This window comes from Trichogramma pretiosum, unplaced genomic scaffold (assembly GCF_000599845.2).
Source record: "Trichogramma pretiosum strain Unisexual culture from Peru unplaced genomic scaffold, Tpre_2.0 scaffold21, whole genome shotgun sequence".
In the NCBI taxonomy this organism is placed as follows: domain Eukaryota; kingdom Metazoa; phylum Arthropoda; class Insecta; order Hymenoptera; family Trichogrammatidae; genus Trichogramma; species Trichogramma pretiosum.
In genome coordinates, this window is record NW_019640940.1 from 1,374,685 (window position 1) to 1,395,430 (window position 20,746).

At 45.0% G+C, this 20,746-nt stretch overlaps 1 protein-coding gene across 1 annotated transcript in view; it reads right to left on the reverse strand.

Moving 5' to 3' along the window:
* LOC106659964 (optomotor-blind protein-like) overlaps positions 1–10,828 on the reverse strand; it is a 70,974-nt gene extending 60,146 nt beyond the window's left edge. Inside the window, exon 1 of the mRNA XM_014382769.2 lies at positions 10,582–10,828. Within this exon, the coding sequence (XP_014238255.1) occupies positions 10,582–10,766 (185 nt within the window). The 5' untranslated portion in view covers positions 10,767–10,828. The remainder of the gene's footprint in view (positions 1–10,581) is intronic.
* Positions 10,829–20,746: the final 9,918 nt, after the last annotated feature.

Genomic DNA, 20,746 nt, shown 5'->3' on the forward strand with positions numbered 1-20,746 from the left:
GCTCTATCCTTGCTTATAACTTATATTATTTGCAAAGCTGCGAATTTGCCTGCACCGCACGAGTGTGGGCCGAAAAAAAGGCGATCTCGCCTCGTAAATATTATCAAATACCACGTAATATCCCTTTCATCGCCCGAGCGATAAAGATATATAATTTCGCCGTGTGTGTGCAATATACATACCCTCGAGGGAGATGGTCGCGCGCGCGCAGCGATATGCATGCATATGTGTGTATACGAGTCGCGTGCAGAGTAGCTGCAAAGTAGCAGCAGCAGCAGCGCAAATTCACCAGACACAAGCCGAGGCTCGTTTGCATATGTTAATAAACAAGTGGGCGCGCGAAGTAGAGAGGAAGGAGGATTATGTATATTTATTTTTTGTAAATTGACGAGCTGTGCGAGCGAGATTTTCACTCCTTTATTTTCCTTTCCTTTATTTAAGTGGGGAACGAAGTGTGTACAGTTGAGATTGGAGAAAAAAAAACGATTTTCCTCGTAAAAATCCAAAACCGACGAGTGTCAACGAACGTCGTAGCTTCAAGCGCGCACGTCTATATCTTTTGTTTTTCCTATTATTTCGTGAAACGATAATGGCACTCTGTCATACGTCGAGGCGAACGTTAAAAATACGCAAAAATCATTTTCACGCGACCGTGTGTTTATACGCAAACGGTTAACATAGCAACGATGCCTCGATGGAAGATTTCTCGCGCCTCGTGCGAGTGCATTTACGATGCGGGACGATATTATATGCACCGGGACAGCAGCAGCAGCACCTGACTTTTTTGCTTGGCAGTATTAGTTCCTTGAGCTGCTGCTGCTATCGTCGTCGCGGCTGGCATTAACATGTGCAGTGTGTACAACGAAGTAAAAAAAAAGGAATAAAAATGAAAAAAAGAAAACGCGTTATATACCCATGCGAACGCAATGCACCGAACGATAAGATATACGCACGTCGTAAACGTGAGAGAGAGACTTATAATGTACGTTTATGCTTGCGGCTACCTTCGTACGCGCTCGCGCAAGCACACGTTTGGCGTTCTTTTATTTCGGCTAATTATGAAATAAGACGTAGACAAATTTAATTTTTTTTTCTTCTAATTAGTTGGTACCAACGATTCGAAAAGGTGAAAAAAAACAGGCAAGAAGAAAAAAATTCACCCGCGAAATCAACACTTTTGTCCGCGCGTAAGCTCTCACTCCGGGTGACGAAAAGTGCTTGGTCGTTCACGCCGAGCTGTGCAGCCAGCCGAGTATTGCGCTCACATACGCAGCAACAGTGGTAGTACCACGTGTGCACCGCGCGAGAGAGAATCCATTTAAAAAAAGCCTCAAAAGCCGCGCAGAAAAGAAAAGCCTTTATGCATCCACTGCGCGCGCAGAGCTGGCCTTTCTTTCATCACCTCGCTCTCTTGCTTGTGTGTGTGTGTTTCTTTACCCAAGATGTCACTTTACGCCAGCGCCGCAGCAAAAAGTTTAAGAAGGTTAATTAAAAGCTTCAAGCTCCTAACATTATCCCATCGAAAAAGAATAAAAAAAAAGAATCCGAGGAAATTATCTTTTAGAAAAGTGTGGGTGAGAGAGAGAGAGAGAGAGCTTTGCATGCTGTATACTGCCTGCCTGAGCTGCCTTGAAAGAAAGGAAAAAAAAGTGTCTAAGATGACTATGCTATGCGGAGAAAAAGGGCACGAGTGAAGCAGCAGCAGCAGCAGCAGCAGCAGTGGCAGTGGCAGAAGAAGCTGTAGAACAAAACAAGAGGGTGTAAGTAAGGGAGAGAGAGCGCCTAGCGCCTAGCGAGCGGGTGAGATAAAGAAATAAAGCGCGAGTGCGAACTCTGAAAGAGAGCCCGGAGAATGTAAGGGCTGCCACTGCTGCCACTATGCTGCTACTCTGTGAGCGGGTGTGTATATTCGCGTACATACATTGTGAATGTGTATCACGCGGTTTTGGCTGGATGATGTAAAATAAAAAAAGTAGCTCGAGCGCCACTGCGAGACGCGCCTCTCTTTTTCTCTCGCTCCTTCTGTAAAAATGTGATATGCTCGCGCAGGGAGAGATCGACAGAGAGAGAGAGAGAACTCAAAAGTATATAATGTGCGGGGAGTGTATGTATATTAGCTTTATATGGAGTCGAAGATTGTTTGACTGCGTCGAAGCGTTCTCGATATAAAAATTCGCGTATCCAATAGATCGCACGACAATTGATGGGCTGAGGGAGTCAATTTTTATTTGGCAATTTTTTTCTTTTTTTTTTTATTATTGCATTGTTCTCGCTCGCTAGAACAAAAAAAGCAAGTATATACACGTGTTCGAGCGCGGGACATTCACGGGCATACGACGTGCAGCTCTATATACGAAGAAAGTCAAAAGAAAAATAAAAAAAAGTATACGTATAAGGGAGTGGGATGGGGATGGGACTGAGATGTGTTATAAACCTAAATAAAAGAGTCAAGAAAAGTGAAGAGTGTGTATAAGCACACAGCCGCGAGCGAAATTCCCCCGACTGCAGCAGCAGCAGCTAGCGAGGCGACGACGACGACGATGACGCCAAGAGTGAGCGAGAGCGAGAAAACAAGAAGAAGGAGAAAGAGAGGAACCGAGCCGAGGAAGAAACAAGACGCGACGCGGCCAAGGGGGCGCCAATAAAGAAATCGGAAAGATTAACATTCAAATGCTTCGCTGCTCCAAGCTCGGGCGCTGATGCTGCTGCCGTTGCTGTTGTTGCTGATTGCCCTGAAGAAACGTCGATTTGAAGGGCCAAGATTGCTGGCTATGGCTGACTGAGGATATCGCCTTGTAAATCATGACACTTTTTTGGGGTGGAATTTTTTTCTCTCTCTCGTACACGCGCGCGCGTGCATTTAAATATCGCGCTCGTTTCTCTCGCGACGTATTGAATATTTTTGCAAATTCTTCGAGCATGTATGTGCACACGTTCTCGAGGCACATACGCGCATACACAACTCAAAAAAAGGCAAAACGCGGGAATGCAAAGAATGAAATATGGTGCAAGAGACATTTCTTCATTTCTTCTACTTCGCCACCGAAACATACCTTCGCCCGTACACGAGTACACGATATTGGAAAAAAAGTTTTTATATTATACATACGAAGACAAGAGAGAGAGTGCATAGTTAGAGCCAATAAATCAAGCCTTCGCCAAATCAAGCGTGTACGGGAGCAGCAAAAAAAAGCGTCGTTCCTCGTCACCATGACGATGTGGATGGTGGACCCGGTGAAAAGTGTATAGAAAAAAAAGTAAAGAAACGTGTTACGAAAGTGAGGCGAGAAAAAAGCTCTCTCGCGCCGCGCGCATGTATATGCATGCGCAATTTTTCAGAGCCTCTCCAACACTCGGTAGCGCGCAACACAGTAGCTAATTATACCAACAACAAGCCTCATCATCACACACTGCCTATCGCGTGCTATATACGTACTATATGTGTGTATGCACATTGCTATGGAAGAATCAAGTGTGTAGCAGCACCTACGGTAGAGGAAGACGAAGAAGAAGAAGTAGTAGAAGAAGAAGTGGTTTTGGGTGGAGGAGAGGGGGTAGAAAGCCGAGTGACTTTTCTGCATGTAGCGCAACTAACCCTGTTCTCGTATTATGGTCTACGTGGTGAAATAGTAAAAAAAAGTGCCAAAAGTCTCTGATTTTAAACGAATCACGAACTCGATGGTGTCGAACTAAAATTTTCGTCGTCATTCGTGCATCCGCCTCTGTACAGATTATACAACGATTCATTGAACGAGAAGCGTTGATTCGATTACTATTTGAGCCTTGAATCTTTTACACTCGGCAAATAACACGAACAGTGTCAAAAAAAGCAGCAGCAGTAGTGTCTCCGCTAGGGCTTGTGAAGATGCAATCGCATCCACAGACATCAGCATTTATTTCGCCGACGAGCGCTGTAATCGCATTAAATGCTAAATCTGTATACACAGCAAGACTCTCTCTTTGATATATACTACACGTATGTGTGCGAAGCAGCCGAGAACACGTGCAAAAGTTCGAATGCCCAAAAAGCAAGTGCGAGCACACAGACGACGAGAGAAAAAAAAGAAGCCGCTGCCGCGACGAAGCAGAGAGAGACGGAGAGAGAGAGAGAATTTCATTTTTAAAACTCGCGTAAGCGTGACAAAAAAAACAGAGTCGTGACCGACAACGATAATTATCGGGCTGACCTTTTTGCCCGATTCGCGTTTAATATATTATATACACGACGACGATATTATTGCATATGGGTCATCGTCATTCGGCTGTTACAAGTATTGCGTTATTGCTCAAACTCCAAACTCAAACTCGCTAATGTTCGTTGACCCATATGCGGATCGAGGAGTCAAAATGCCAGACTCGATAAGCGAACTCAAAATGCATCATGTATACGAGTATAATCTAAGAGCGGTGAGAAGGTGCAAATGCAACATTATATACGTTTCGTGAAACAAACTCGCGCGGCGAAAGCATCTCAAGTTGGGAACAGAAGCCGAAATATCTCTATCCAGTTCTGTGCGGCGGCGGCGCTGGCCAGTGGTGCAGTGCAGGGTACCTGTCTGGAGCATATCTCGCTTGGATATCCCCTTCTCTCTCTCTCTCTCTCTCGCTTTTATATATAAGCTACTTCTTGCGCGCCTTCGCTCGTTTACGAGCCTCGGTAATTCAAGTACCCGAAGGTGGTTCTTCTCTCTCTCTCTCTTTCTCTCTTCTTTCCGCGCGTATCTCATACGTGTGGATGTGTGCACGATTTGAAGAGTGCAGCAGCCTCGAGGCCAGCCTCAACGGCAGCAGGAGCTCTTTTCGTTCGGCCAGCTCCATCGTGTATATACGTGTATTCGTGTGTAAACGTGTGTGGCACGACGACGGCGACTCCTTGGCACACACAACGAGAGAGAGAAAAAAAAGGGATAGAGAGAGAGAGAGAAGAAGGACGAAAGAAGACGGGCGCCTGATGGGTAATATCTCGTTTAGAAAAGATTACAGGTTCAGCGTACACACGCACTCACACTCGCTCGCTCGCACGAAGAGAGAAAGAGAGAGATGCATAGCTGCCAATGTATAAAACAAACATCGTTAAAACCCTACGCGCACAGCCCCCTGTACTTAAACTCATATCCTCCTCTATTCCTTTTTCCCTCTCTCTCTCTCTCTTCTTCTCTCTCGCCCCCTTCCTCTCTGCACTCCTCTCTCTCTCTCTCCGCTGCTTCTCTTCCACATACTTTGCGGACTCGACTTCCTCGGTCTTCATTATTTAAGTGCAAGGGACCTTTCTTCGCCCGATGCAGATGTGGGGCAAAATATTCGCGGTTTCGTGTATACACATATATATCGTGTAGCTCTCCGCAGCACCCAAGGCGCAATATACGCGCGCAGCTCTCAACGACTTGGGCTTGCATGAATGAATGTCTGCACGTGATACGATGCATGGGAAGTGCATGTGTGTATTAGTGTATGTGTGTGCTACTCGAGCTTGGAATGTTACACGAGCGAGAGAACGAGAGAAAATTACGGGCGTTTATGATGTGTGTAGTGAATTTTTTTGATTGTACGTGTGTGCGTATGTATTTGTCTGAGAATTTTTTTCAATGAAACTCGACTCGTACATCGGTTGGTATGCACGAATGTTAATTCGCAATATTCGAGTTTCGATGTTTTCGTAAGCTATATTAATCGATACATCGATATCTGGATGTAACATTTTTTCGGGGGAAAAAATGAAGCGAATTTAAATTAAACTAACGTTTCTTTGGGTGGTTTTTTGCTCGAAGCGAGTGTATATGAAACGTAGGATAGAGTACACGAGCTTTATACACACATAGTCCGTTATATATGTATAAGCGAAGATGAAGAGAGAAAGAGTATACGAGGAGCAGCGAGGGGGGAAGGTGTATTGAGACGTAGGGACTGCACACGAGGTTCCAAGCCTTCCTCTCTCTCTCGCTCTTCTCGCTCACGTTATTTCACCAGCCGTGTAATTATCGAGTGAGAGAGTACCCGAAGATTTTTCACGAAGCTCGGCAAGATACTGCTGCGCCTATATATACACAGGATAGAGAGAGCCTCCCAATTCGACGCCGGAGGTTCTCCCTCGCTGCTGCTGCTGCTCTTGCTTCATGGTTATTATTATACTCGTTTTGTTGCGGACGAGCCGTGAACAGGTACCTGCCGCCTGATGAATGTGTCTATGAAAGTGCAGCACAAGTGTGTGTGTATAGAAGAACACGAGCGGAAGGATTGATTTAGAGCGATTTTCAAATTGATACTCTTCGCGGGTATGGATTTTCATTTTTCTTCCGGCGAGTATATACGTGTATACGAAAATTTATTGGCTGTTGCTGATGGCAAAAAGGACGAAGAGCTGTTCGTCGAACGATTATAACTTAACTTGCGCCTATTTATGCATGCAGCGACTTACGACAATACTTGCGATGTTTTTACAATTACTCCCGTTTACCGATGAAATCCGGTGTACCTTGACGACAACAAGAAAACGAAAAAAAAGTTCGAGATCGATGCCAAAAGGCGATAAGATTCGCTACTCTTGAGTAAATAATTCTGAATTTTTTTTCTCGCAATTTTTCATAATTCTCACTGGAATATGTGTGCCGATCGCGTCGATGGCATAAATTATAACGAACGAGCCTGAGATATAAGTGTCGCGCGTGCGCCCACACACGATTATTTGATGAAAAAAATTTTTATATAAAAAATCGAAAGAAAATTACGCACGCGTCAGCAGGGCTTGCTGTCAATGCATTAATCGATGCAATTTCTTTCTTCGTTCGCGAGAGAGAGAGAGAACTGGCGTCCTGTGAGGTGTACTTTCTGACGATGCCTCGTTAAATAGCCCGCCTCCCGCGCGTACAGCACACACACGCATGCGAGGCAATAATTTTTCCCAAATTACACTCGACGACGACGACGTCGATGATAAGTCGTGCATCATCATTGCTCTCGATTGGCCTCGTACATATAGCCGCACGCATGCGATCTTGTATATATACGTTCTCGATATTAATTGAGATGTACGCGTGTATTTACGAGGATGCGAAATGATTTTCGAATCTCGTCATTTGTTTTTTTTTTTTTTATAAAAAAAATGAAATTATATTCTAGCTGTATTGTACCGGCTTTTGTGCGTCTATGAGCAATTTTGCCAAACACGCCATTGGCACGAGAAGCCGATCGTAAAAATACCGACGACGTTGTGTACACACGTATAGGTGAGCTCGCTTTTTTCGCGTATAATATACCTGATTAAAGCCGGGAGTAGAGTCTACACAGCAGGATAACGATCTATATTACGCGCGCGCCTTATACACGTGCATTATTATGCATACATATTCGCGTATTTTCTTACACGTATTGTTGTTTCCATATTGCGGGCGTCGTCGTCGTCGTCGTCGTCGTCGCGGGTTAACGCGTGAAAATAAATTAGTGCAACCACTACTCGTCTTATTTGAGAAGTCGTAAAAAAAAAAAGAAATCAAACGCCTCGAAAGTGTGTATAATGCCAAACGTATTACTAAAAAAAAACCTCGAAAGCAAAAGAACGTGCATATATATCTCTTTACGATCGACCGGCTCGCGAGCGATTGTATAATATCGTGCGCAAGGGTTGTAAGCGTATGTATCAACAACAAGGGGTGATCGTACTCTATCGAATTTGTCGTTTGTCGCTGCTGCGGCTCTGCATGTTGTATGTGTGTGTGTGTGTGTACTGCATGTGCTGTGCGTGGCGCGCACGAGGGAAAAGAGAGAGAGAGAAAGAAAAAAGTTTGATCGGCGTGCACATGCGCGTAGGCAACAAACTTATATTATAACCCTTTTTTTTCACTTGCAGCACAGCGCACTGCGTGCTGTATGCGTGTGTGTGTGTGTGGGTAAATATATGTAGCGTCGAACCGACACGATCGCGCGCGCGCGGCAGAAAGCCGGGACTAAAAATATACTCTCCACATATACCACTGAAAAACTTTCCGCTTCTGCGGAATATAATACTTTTGAATATAAAATTGAGTTGAGCTACTACTGCTACTACCTATGTACGGATGAAAAAGTTGCAGTTTGAATATCAACAATAATAGAACTTGCAGTGTACGCGCGCGTGGGGCGAAATAAGTTTTTTGTTCCATCGCGTCGCGCGGCCCACGCACTATAAATAAGCTTGGGCTAGCTAGCTAGCTAGCTACTACCCCGCGGACTATCTCTACATTCTTTATATACACGCGTATGTATTTATGAAAAAAAAAAAAAATTACAATTTTATCCGCCAACCGAGTGCTCGCGCGAATGTACAACACACTCTCCATTATCGTCATTACTTACTACGTACTTGCCGTATTATAATGCACACAACACTGCTGCATTATGTACCGGTGTAGCGAGGTAATATCGAAGCCGCGTTTGTTTCTCTTAATAACGCGTTTACTCTAACTCTCGCCAGCTCCCTCGTGGTTTTTATATATTATTTAAAAACGAGCCCCGGATCTATAGAGTCCGGAATTTTTTTTTTGTACTGTTTCACGAGGTGTATATGATATCACGTGTACTTACTTACATCGTATATGTATAGGAGGAGGTGACAAGAGGTACATTACGAGGATCGATCCTTCCTATCCGTTTTTCGCGCGATATGTAATAGGGAGAGAAAGAGGCAGTGTGCAACATATTTGATCGTTTAAGGCGATGAGAACACGATTTGGCCGGCCGCCGTATACGAGAAAAATTAATTGCGAACCTGCGGATTGCAAGTGTGCGCGCGTATCAGATTAAAGTGAGAGGAACAAGCCATAAAACGCAATTACATAACTCGTAAACTCTCGTGGCGGGAATAGACTTTTTCCCGAAAAAAAAAGAAGTTACAAGTGTATATATGTACGAATGTTGCGAATGAAAAAAAAAGATAGAGAGAGAGCAGGAGAAAGAAAACAAGCCACGATCCACGGAGAAAACGAATCCGCTTCTGCAGGCAAACACGGGCAGGCGCAGACACACCCAAATGCGATTAGTCGCACGATAAACTTCCGCATCTGACGATGGAGAGAAGTTGAAAAAAAAAAAGAAAAAGAATATCACTGTAGCATCGTGTGCATGTAATACACACATAGGCACACACACACACACACACACACACACACACACACACACACACACACACACACTAACACACGAGCAAGCACAAGCTCTCTCGCGATGACACTCGCAGATGGAAATTCGCGGGGAGTACGCGGGGGGGCAGAGTCTTCTCTCACTTGGGTGCTCACGCTCGCGAGAGACAGCTTATCGCTTTAACCGTGTAACCGCACCAACGCGAGAGAGGAAGTAGAAAGGGAGGTGAGGGGGTGGGGATGATATTTTCGAGAATAAGGCGCAGGGATTTTACATCGTGTCGATGGGCTCGGAGGGATAAGGCAGCACAAGTGCGCGCGCGCGCGCCAACATTACGTATATACGTTGGTAATATTTCTGCGGATTTCTGCGTATACGCATGATTTTTACCGCAACGACGACAATAATAATAATGGCAATAATATTTCGCTGGAAAAATCACTGCCTCGCGCTGCTGTGGTGTACGTGTATTATATGATGTACGCCGCGCCGCTTATAACGCATGTAAACGATTAACGCATTATACGATTACGATAAGACGCCCCCGGGATATGTACGAGCTGACGAGCAGCAAATGAATTCACGAATGAAGATAGGCGCGAGAGAGGCAGCAGCAGTGAAGTCCAACTCGTGGACTATAATCTTATCGCGCGGCAGCGACGAAGCCAGAGAGCGTGTGTAAGCTCTGAAAATAACTTCGAATATCGTTCATTATTTCGTCTTCGCGAAGAGAGTGTAATCGGCGCGCGACTTGCACAATCGGCTATCTTCTCGTTCTCTCGCACTCTGCGGCTGATGCTGCTCCGTCTTGCGCTTCGAAATTGTGCGTCGGAAAATTGTCCTCGCGCGCGAAAATTGACAAGAGCACGTGTTGCTGCACCGCTGCCAGGGCGCGCGCAGATAAACATCGAGAGTCTAGTTATAGCGCGTGCCAAAATAGATCACGGGCCAGAAAAATCCTTGCGCGCGACGTGTATCGGAGCACACGCGCACGCAACACGGTGTCTCTTTGTTTTATACAAGAACGCCCCGTGTGTGAGGGCACGAGCAGCAGAGAAGGCCGTAGTACATATGATCGGTACGCGTGCGTCTTGGCGCGAAAGTCCGATTAGGATCGGGACGCGCGCGAGAGAGCGAAAATAACCGGCGTGATTTCTGGCGGCTAAATTGGCTCTCGCTCGTCTCATCTCCGACTCTCGGAGTCGAATTTATAATTGCTTTATATACACACTGACACGGGGTGAAATCAAAAAAGTTGCGTCGAGGTTATCGTTCCGTTCTGCTGCTTTTTTCTTTTTCCTGCCTTTCGAATTCGGTCGCGGAGATACCGAAGCTGTATACGCGACGTCGTCGCGCACACACGATGCGTGTACGTACGCTGTATCGCTCGTACACTATCGCGTCACCGGAATATTAATACAACATACAAGAGCGCGCGATATTATATACAAAAATAAAACCGCAACTCACCGTCCACTCTTGGTGATAACCATTTCGGTGCCGAGCTTGTGAAACTTCTCCCAGAGCTCTTTGCCCTCGAGGGTGACCTTGGGATCGTCGACGACGCCGTCGTCCTCGGCGGGCGGCACCAGATGCGGATGAGGATTGCCGAGATGATGGTGGCCGGGCAGGCCGTGCGGCGAGCCGTGCAGCATGCCGGGCGTCAGTCCGGGCCTGAGCGAGGGCCTGAGACCGCCCGGCGCACCGCCACCCGCGCCCTGATGCAGGGCAGCCGCTGCCGCGGCCAGCACCGCGTGCGCCTCCTCCGACGTCTGTGGCCCAAGGCCTAGACCTGCAAAAATAGCAAAAATAACGATAAAAAACACGAGAATAATAATTATTCATACACTACGATACTACTGCCGAGAACGATCTAGTCGATACCGAGAAACGTTACATTAAGCCTAGCTCCTATGCAGATCTCACATATAAAATATACATATGTACGTGGTTGTGGTGTCGCGCGCAGCGCTCGTTTCAATCCAAAAAGTGTCTCATCCGTATGTGTGTGTGCGTCAACCGTTGCGGTTTAAAATAAGCCTCGTGTGTGCTGCGCAATGCAAGAAACACACAGCCCCGCGCGCGCGGATGAATGGGTCTCGCGTATCGCGTATACACACACATGCTGCTGCACAAAACTTTGCATATGCGCGCGACTGGCAGACGGCGTCACGTACGGACCATCAAGATCTCTTATCTCTTCTATACTCCTACAACTAGCGCTTATATGCATGCACACGCGAATATATACACACATATATGCGAATGGGAGTTTGTGCACATTGGGTACATAAGAAGACGACGACGACGAGACCGACGACGTGCAGCAGCAGCAGCGGTAGCAGCGGCATCGACGCGACCGAAGAAAAGCTTCTCTCTTTCTCGAGAAAAAAAAAAGGCTTAATAATTTGTTGGTCGTTTTTTCGGGGCCGCAACGAGAGCGAAAAAGAAAAGGAAAAGGAATTAGGAAGACGCAGACTGCTGCTGCTGCTGCTGCTTACGGCTTCGTCTCTCAGCGTGCCGTGTACTGCTGCTGCTGCGCGTACCTGAATGAAACGTCGCTTTTGTCTCAAGCGTGCAGCGAGCGAGCAAGTATATACGACGACGACGTCGTCGTCGGCCGATGGGTTATTCTTCAAAGGGAGTCCAAAAGTAAAATGCGGTTACCGACGCGGTGCGAATAAAGCCCGGATCAAAGAATAATAATATGGGGGCATTTGCAGCAGCAGCAGCAGTAGTATTCGCTGCTTTTTCTCTCTCTCTCTTACTCTCGGCTGCTACTGAATAAGTGTGCGGTATATATACGTGTGTGTGTATGTGTACGCGCGCACAAGAAGTGCACCGAGAGCAGCAGATTTCTTCATTGTTTTTGAGGACTCTGTCATGCCGGTACCTCAGTCGCTTGATGTGTATATAAGAGAGAGAAAGAGAGAAAGAGCTGTTGCTTCTATACACTAGTAGTATATATTCTGTTGCTGCAGTAGTGGTGCTGTGTGTATATATACGCTTGGCGCAGCAGCAGCAGCAGCAGCGGCTAAAAGAGAAGCCCAGCATACAAGAAAGAGAGGGAGAGTTATCTCGTAGGTATACACACACATATACACAGCACAAAACTTGGCAGTTTCATTAGTAAGGTAATAACTGCTTTTATATAGGAGATGCCGCTCTCTCGCGCGCTGTTACTGCTGCTACCGCTGCTGCTGCTGCATCGAGCTAAATTATAAGGCACAGTGAATTATAATTTATTGAGGGTTAAGCGCAAAGATGATGCTGTGCGATGAGGCTGCTGCTGCTGCCACACTATATATACGTGTGTTAGTATACGTGCCTATTAAACGCAGCGAATCGATCGGAGTACATCGATATTACGCAATCGAGCTTGCGCGCACGGATGACGAGAGAGGAAGAAGGCTCCGTAGAGCATATGTGTGTGCTTGAAAAAAAATTCAGGTCAACGACGAATGTCACTACTACTCGTGCGCCGCCGCCGCCGTCGCCGCGGGACCGTGCGAAAAAATCGCGCTCGGTACGTACTATGTACACGCGCGAGCGATTCGTCTCTAATTGTCTTTCGAGCTCGCGAGTTTTACATGCGCGCGCGCGCGCGACATGTAATGGTACGTATACGCACACGCTCAATTACTATGCAGCGAGCTCGCGACGTTTTTCTTATGTATATACCGTACTATACCTATTATAATGCGCCGCGTCGTGCGTATTTTATTTTTTATTTTTTTTTTCTTTCATTTTAAAAATAGAATCGACGCGCGTGTGTGCGCGCCGCGATCGTTTCTTCTTCGCGGGTCTCGCGTAGGTCAATAGAGCAATCCTAACGACGGCCAATTGTCTTCTTCGCAACGAATATAATACACATGTATATACGATAATATACAGTCGGCTTCGATTTATTTATATAAGTGCCGTTGTGTGCGCGATCGCGAGCGCGAGTCAAGTCTAAAACGAATTACAATGGCAGAAATGAAAAAAAAAAACATTTTTCTCTGCCCCTTCCTGCTGTATACGCACGCAGTGACTGGTATCGTTCACTTTTTTATATCTAACGCGATCGACGCGTGTAAAATGAAAAAAATCGACGATAGCGAGATCCGTCGATATGAGGTTTGACGTAATTTTACGGGCAGAAAAGGAGCAAAAAATACGGACGACGGAAATTCTCACCTCAAGCTCGGAAATTCTATCGTCGCTCGACCGAATTCAAATTAGTAGTTCTAGATCAGCGGCAGCAGCCTTGGCGCGCGATACAAACACACACACACACACGACACACCTATATAATCCGAAGGCAGTAGCGACTCAAGCAAAAGGTACACGATAAACACACACGCGAAACATATACACGGCGAGGCGGTGCTATATGTAGTATAACGTGTATAACCGCGCGAAAATCCCAACCGAGCGTGCGTGTGTGTGTACGTGTATACTACTACACAACATACATATAGCGCAGTTAATGTATGCAGCTCGCGCGCTACCGTAACGTTAAAGCTAGTATTAATTAAGATCAATGCAGCAGCAGGCCTCGCGGATCATGCGAGAGAGAGAGCCTCTCCTCTTATTACAGTCGGCGCGCGAGGCGCGAAAGCGAGAAAAACGATCTCTCTCGATTTGTAAGTAATAATTTATAATTATCACACAGCAGCAGCAGCAGCAGCAGCTCGGCATGTTTACGTGAGTGCAGGCCTCTCATTAGAAAATACGGCATCTACGATCGGTGTTTGTACATTGACGTAAGCGATATATATACCCGCGTGTATGGATTATTGAATTTTCTCTCCCTCTAAGCGTATGATGATATCCCCAAAAACGGTTATATAGGTACGTAGTCGTCGTCGTCGTCGTCGGGGGGTGCTGTTGATGCTGCTTCGGCGTTTGAGCGTATAGCAGCTATTAGCGCGACTGTTTTAATTGGAGGATATAAATAGAGAGAGGAAAGCCTCTTTCGCTCGGCCCATTGATCGGGCAAACTCGTGTACATTATATAATATATAGACCATAGGCAGCGGTTTGATACTCCACGCGCGCGCGCACGGATCCCCCCAAAAAAAGGGTAAACGGACTAGGAGGGAAAAGAAAGGAAGAAAGTTTTTCAGGGATGATGGCTATATATATGTATGTGTGGTATATATAGTGGGGGACAGCTGATGCGTTTTGTAAGCGAGCCTATTGGAAGCGAACGAGAGAAAAAGAGAGAGGATGAGAGGAATTTTTTCGTATACGCCAAGGGTTGGTTGGCATGGGATGTGGTCGAGTGGGGCTCCCTTTGCTCGTACGTATATGTATGTGTGTGTGTGCGCTCGTCGTGCTATAGATTCTTTTAACACCCGATGTACGGCAAAAAAGCAGCGAAACTACAAAAAAAAATGTGGAAAATAAAGTTAAGCTCGTTTACGCACACGACGAGCAGCGCGCGCGTGCGTTACCGATAGCGACGAAAATAGCGAGTGAAAAAAAAGTGCCGAGTTGAAAAAAAAAAAAAAATAACAACGTTGAGGCCTCCGCAATTTTGACTTGCAAAGTCCCCGGAGGAGTCGGCACATCCGGCCGATCGCGTCGCGCGTGAATTACAAATTCATCACTGTTTTTATGCAATAGATTTTCGCTGCTACTATGTACAATATACACTGCTGTTGTTGCTGCTGCTGCTGTTGCCGTTGCGCTTACGCGACGAGCGAAATGTCACGGAGGCGTATGTACATGCACGTTGTAGTGCGAATTACACGTGCGTATATAACTCGCGAGCAGAAAAAGAGAAGGAAGGGGGGAGCTGACCAAACTGACTTTTCAAAACCGAACGACGCGTTGGTTTGTTGCGTGTATGTATGCGTTGAAATTAATACCCGTCAATACGTCACGATCATCATCATCATCATCATCAACGCGATAATCAGGATGAAAAGTTTAATTCTTTTATTTTTTCGAGGATGCACATAATCTTGCCACGCGCAGCGAGTTTGCAATATGCGCGGCGCGCGAGAGCATTATTTACATTAGAGATGAAAAATAACTTGTTTGCATAAGACTTCTCGGCCAATCATCCGTCAGCCACCACCGAGTATTAACCCAAACGCTTATGTGTACGAGAGCGAGCGAGAAAGGAGAGAAAGAGAGAGAGAGAGAGAATAAGAAAAATGCGTGTGCATAATGTTACACTGTGCTTTATGCTCATTAGACTCGCTTTCTCGCTTCGTAGCTATTTGATATATGCTCGCTGATAATCAGCCTCGTGATTCTAATTTTTCTTTTTTCACCGAGACCAGCCGAGAGCGATCGTTTCTCGGTGCGCTTTGATTTTCGGAGTCCGGGTGTACGTAAGGGGAAAAAAATTGTAGCGTCGGAAAATTCAATCGATGGATAATGTCGCGATACGAAGGATATGTAATAATATAATAACGAGAGTACGATGAATCGGAGTAGGATACAAAAAAAAAATAATAAATCCTGCTTCGTCAGCGCTAACGTTTGCATGTACTTGTGCCTGCGTGTGCGCCTGTATAGGTGTAAACCGCTGAAACCCGATAATTACGTAATAACGAGGAAAATCGAGCCTCTCCTGTACCCGCCCCAACGAAGAATTGTTGCTCCCGTGTACGTACGTGTGTGTCTGCTTACTATGTGTGCACGCGTGCATGCATAAAAAAACAATCGGCTCTAAAACTTTGTCAAATGCGCGCGTCTCTCGCAGCTAATCGCAGCTGCGTGTACACCAGGGCTGCCTTTAAACTCTTGCTTAAAATTTTTTTCTTGTTGTTGCTGTAACTTCTCTGCCGCTGCACCGTTACGTGCGTCGAATCACCGAATACCGAACCACATATAATGCAAGCACATATAGGAGCGCACAGAAATTTCCATGATGATGATGATGATGCTCGCGACGCGCTCGGATTCCGCAAGTTGACGTTGTTACATCCGAGCTGTACGCTTTTATAATATGACGCTAGCTGCTGCTACTACACTACGGCTATTACGGCTTGCGCGCGAAAAATAATGAGTCGTTTCGCGGCGCGGCAACGGCGCGCACGCGGTAGCTTTAATATTTTATTATTCCTCATCTTATGTTATTATATAACGTGCATAATATATGCCGTGTATGCACACACGGCGATGTTACACCGAGTCGCAACGGCGGTGGCTCGATAGTAAACTTACAACAACGTACTAACGCGGAGCTCGGTACACGCAGACTTTTAACGCGCACACACGTAGATATAATATTGCACATGCATGCATTATGTACACATAGTTCAATCTTTCAGACCTGTTGATATCGCGCGGCGAACACATACACAGTTGGCTATTCGTATTAATAATGCATAAAAATACATTTACCCAGAGTGAGAGAGAGAAAGAGCATAAAGGGAGTGAGGGCTTATATCGAGAGTTTCCTTGCTCATACGCTGCACACGGGCACACACGCACATAACCTATGCACAGGAGGCTCAAAATCGATAAGTTGCATTGTCTGCAGGCGGCGCACGATGCAATTTGCGCGCGCGCGCCTAATAAAGTTGATCTTTCGCTGTGTGCCTCGTTGTACGCGGCGCGAAGTAATGCAAAATTTTACTCGTACTTGACGCATAAAAACGCGAAAGTATCGAAGGTATTTCATAAAAAGAAAGAAAAGGAGAATAATAAATAAAGCACACAGCAAGACGTCGAGATTAATTACGGAATTGGTCTCGCGATGATTGCTGCGTCGAAAGTTCTGCGAGTCGAAGAGTCGTCGAAAAGCAAAAAAAATTGATTTGTACGTATAATCGGGTGCCCCGGTAAACGTATACACGAGCGATTGGATTATTATGCGCGAGAGCCCGAGTGGCAAAGAAAAGGTGTAATCTATAATGAGAATTGAAACTGTGCGCGACGATCGATGATTCACATGTATACGCGCGTGTAAAATCGAAGACGGCATATAGAAGGCAAAAAATTTGGCCGAAGAATGTTAATCTCTTAACCTCGCGCTGCCGTTGCTGCTGCTGTACGAGAGACGACGCACAAAGAGACGTCGTTGTATGTTGTACGAGTGTGTGTGTGTGTGTGTACTGTGTGCAGCCATACACGCACTCTTACTCGACGACGCGAGAAAGGGGGATATTTATCGACGATTTATAATAGAGACTGATTTACGCCGTAGCAACGCGCGCGACACACACACATACACAGACAGACAGACAGAGCAGCTTACGTTAGATAAAGTAATATTCATTAATTTATTTTTTTTTCTCGCAAAATTAACATAAACGGCGTGAATTTGGGAGGTCCTCGAGCTTGGATGATGATTCGACGAAATGTCCCCGACACTTGAGAATTCCTCTTTTTTGCCAATATTTTATACAATGAGCATTTATAATCTATTCGCAGCTCACTCGCGGGGCCTCTCAATCCGAGATGTAATGAACTTGTCTCACTCAAATGCCGATATATTCATTAATATATACACGAGAAAATGTGATGTTTCAACTCGTGCGCCTGCCGCAGCAGCAAACATTTGTCGCTCATTTAGCCGGCCGCAGATTCGAAATAAATTATCGCGCTCTCGTGCACGGCCATTTGGGGGCGCGTTTATTTTATATATAATACCGCGTGACTACTATACTTATACGCGAGAGAGCAAGAGAGCGCGATAAATCTCGAGACAATTCACTCGATTATTGCGTATATATTTTTCTATATACCGGGGCCAAATTAATTGGGCGAATAAAGTGGTTTTTTTGAGGCCAACTCTCTGTGCCGCGTAGTAGTATAAAAGTTGCACTTTGAATTTTCAATCGACGTTTGCGTGCGCGCGCCGAGAGAGCTCACTTATTATTATACACACATTGCAGAGAGGCAATCTCTCTTTTGGCGCGCGCGCGCGAGAGGTAGAGAGAAAGAGAGAAACTGTGCGCGAGAAAGAGAGTGAAAATCGCTCGGTATTTCAAGCTTTTGACAAAGATATCGCTCGCTCGCGCGCCCGACTGACGGGCTCGATTGTGTTCGGAGGAGCGCTCGCCCTCCGCCGTATATAATACCTTATTCGTCTCGCGATTTTTTCCCTCCCGATTCCAAGGCTTTTGTTTTTTTTTTTTTTTTTTTTTTTTTTTTTTTTTTTTTTTTTTTTTTTTTTTTTTTTTTTTTTTTTTTTTTTTTTTTTTTTTTTTTTTTTTTTTTTTTTTTTTTTTTTTTTTTTTTTTTTTTTTTTTTTTTTTTTTTTTTTTTTTTTTTTTTTTTTTTTTTTTTTTTTTTTTTTTTTTTTTTTTTTTTTTTTTTTTTTTTTTTTTTTTTTTTTTTTTTTTTTTTTTTTTTTTTTTTTTTTTTTTTTTTTTTTTTTTTTTTTTTTTTTTTTTTTTTTTTTTTTTTTTTTTTTTTTTGAGGCCGTCGAATTCTTCACATTACTTCGCGAAACGAAAACTCTAAATTTTTCTATCGCGCGATAAATTTTGTATAAATCGATTAACGAGGCTCCAGAGAGAGAGAATCTGTCGCGCTTCTTTTTAGGGGGCGGGTACGAGTATTATTTTTTTGTACGATACATAGATATAATTGCATAGAGAGTGAGAGGCGTTGACGTTTATAGACCGGGTGGTGGTAGTCATCGTCGCGTCGCTTTGTCCACGAATGTCTGTTTATTTTTTTTTTTATTTCCGTCAAATGCGCGCGCAGCTCTCGTGTTCCGATCAGCCGTCGATTTCTTATAATATGATAACGCATATTATATATGAATTATCGAATATTAACGCAAATAATGATGAATTTTTTCCCCTCCGTTTTCCTGCGCACAGAAACGCGGTATATAACGACCCGTACGCGCCGCGCGCGACTGTGTATGCGTCTGCTGCTGCTGTGTGTATAAGCTTTGGCGAAATGACTCGGAAATCAATGAATCTTCTAAACGATCTTTTTTATACTGGCCAAGTCGAGCGCGCCTGGATGCAATAAAATTTAACGTTCACCTTGTTAAAACTCTCTCTCTTGAAAGAAAGAGATGAGATGGCTGGTACGGATATACAATCGTTATATATAAATGTGTATGCACATCTCTCTCTCTCTCTCTCTCTCTCTCTCTCTCTCTCTCTCTCTCTCTCTCTCTCTCTTTCACTCACTCTCCCTTTGGCGCGTATCTGTCTCGAAATTGAATGAGAAATTTCGCGTATATTTCGCGTGTGGACGAGAAATTTATACATTTATATACATATATTATGTCGCAGAGGTGATGGTGCTTTACGGGATCATAAACGATAGTGCGAGCGCGACATGCGTCTCGACGCAATTTAGACGCACACTATTATGTTATATACGCGCCCAAACAAGGTGTTTGTTGTTTTTTTCGCATTTCTTTACGCTTCGAGCGCATATATTTAAATTCGCGCAATAAAATAATTCGGCTGAAGTGAACTAATATAATGGCGTGCTGCAGCGTACGCGTGGGATTGTAAACGCTCTCTGCATAATATAGGCGAGCGACGTTGAAAAGTTTGTAACCAACGCTTTTCGAAAATGCAGCGCAGAAATATAGAAAGAATAAAAAATATGCTGACGATGATCGTTCGGATATGCTTTCGAGAAGAGAGAGAGTAGTACATGTAAGTCGAGTGTATAAAAGCTCGGAAGAACGCAGCAGTAGCTGCAGCAATCGAGGGCGAAACAGAGAGAGAGAGCAAAAAAAAAAACGGCGAACCGCGAGGCGCTTTTTTATGCTGCCTGATGTGCTACGCACGTCTTTCTCTCACTGACTCTCGTCGCCGTACTCTCCTAGAGCGCCCAATGTATGCATATCACTTCCACGTAAAAAGTCTCTCGCAATTTTTTTGCATACGTATCCATGTACACAGCAGCAGCAACACTCGGTGTCAAAACTGCGGACATACTCGCGCGCGCAGTTTGATATGTATATAATGTACGTGCGGCAGAGGCGTAGAAAAGGGGGAAACGCGCACGCTGTTGCAGAAAAACACACGCACACACGTACCCACGCACATCTCTCGCATGCATATGATCTTTCGCGCGTGCACATATTATACACAGATACAAACAGAGACTTGGCGCGAATTCACGCGTACATAAATTTGCGAAAATCTTCACCTCGACTCAACGACGACGATGTTGCATCCTATTATACAAAATAGCCGATCGCGTATTCGAGGCACGAGGAGCTGCCAAAAAATCTCACGCGCGAAGAAACTACCCTGAAGTAAAGACACGACGAGCGCGCGCGCGAACAGACACTTTTGTGACTGCGCGCCTGCATCGAGAGAGGAAGTTATTGAGCGAGATGCTTAGAATTTTAAGTTTTTTTCGACGCGACGCTCGCTTGTAATCAGAGAGAAAGAGAGAGAGAGAGAGAGAGTTTTGAAGAAAAAATAAAAGCAAGAAAGTAGTAGCCCGATTGAAACGAGTGGCGCATAAAGCGATAAACACGGTAGCTGCTAGCTGTCAAAAACTATCGACTCCGTGTTTCGGATTGGTAATTTTTGTCACTCGGCAAGACGAGCTTTTTTTACACGACGCGAATATAGCTTTGGCACTTTGCAAGTCAATTTCACAAGCTATATATGAGACACCAACAACCACGTTTATTCATCGGCATTGCGCACGGTAAAGAAAAACTAACGAAGGAATGATAAAAAGAGACACTGGA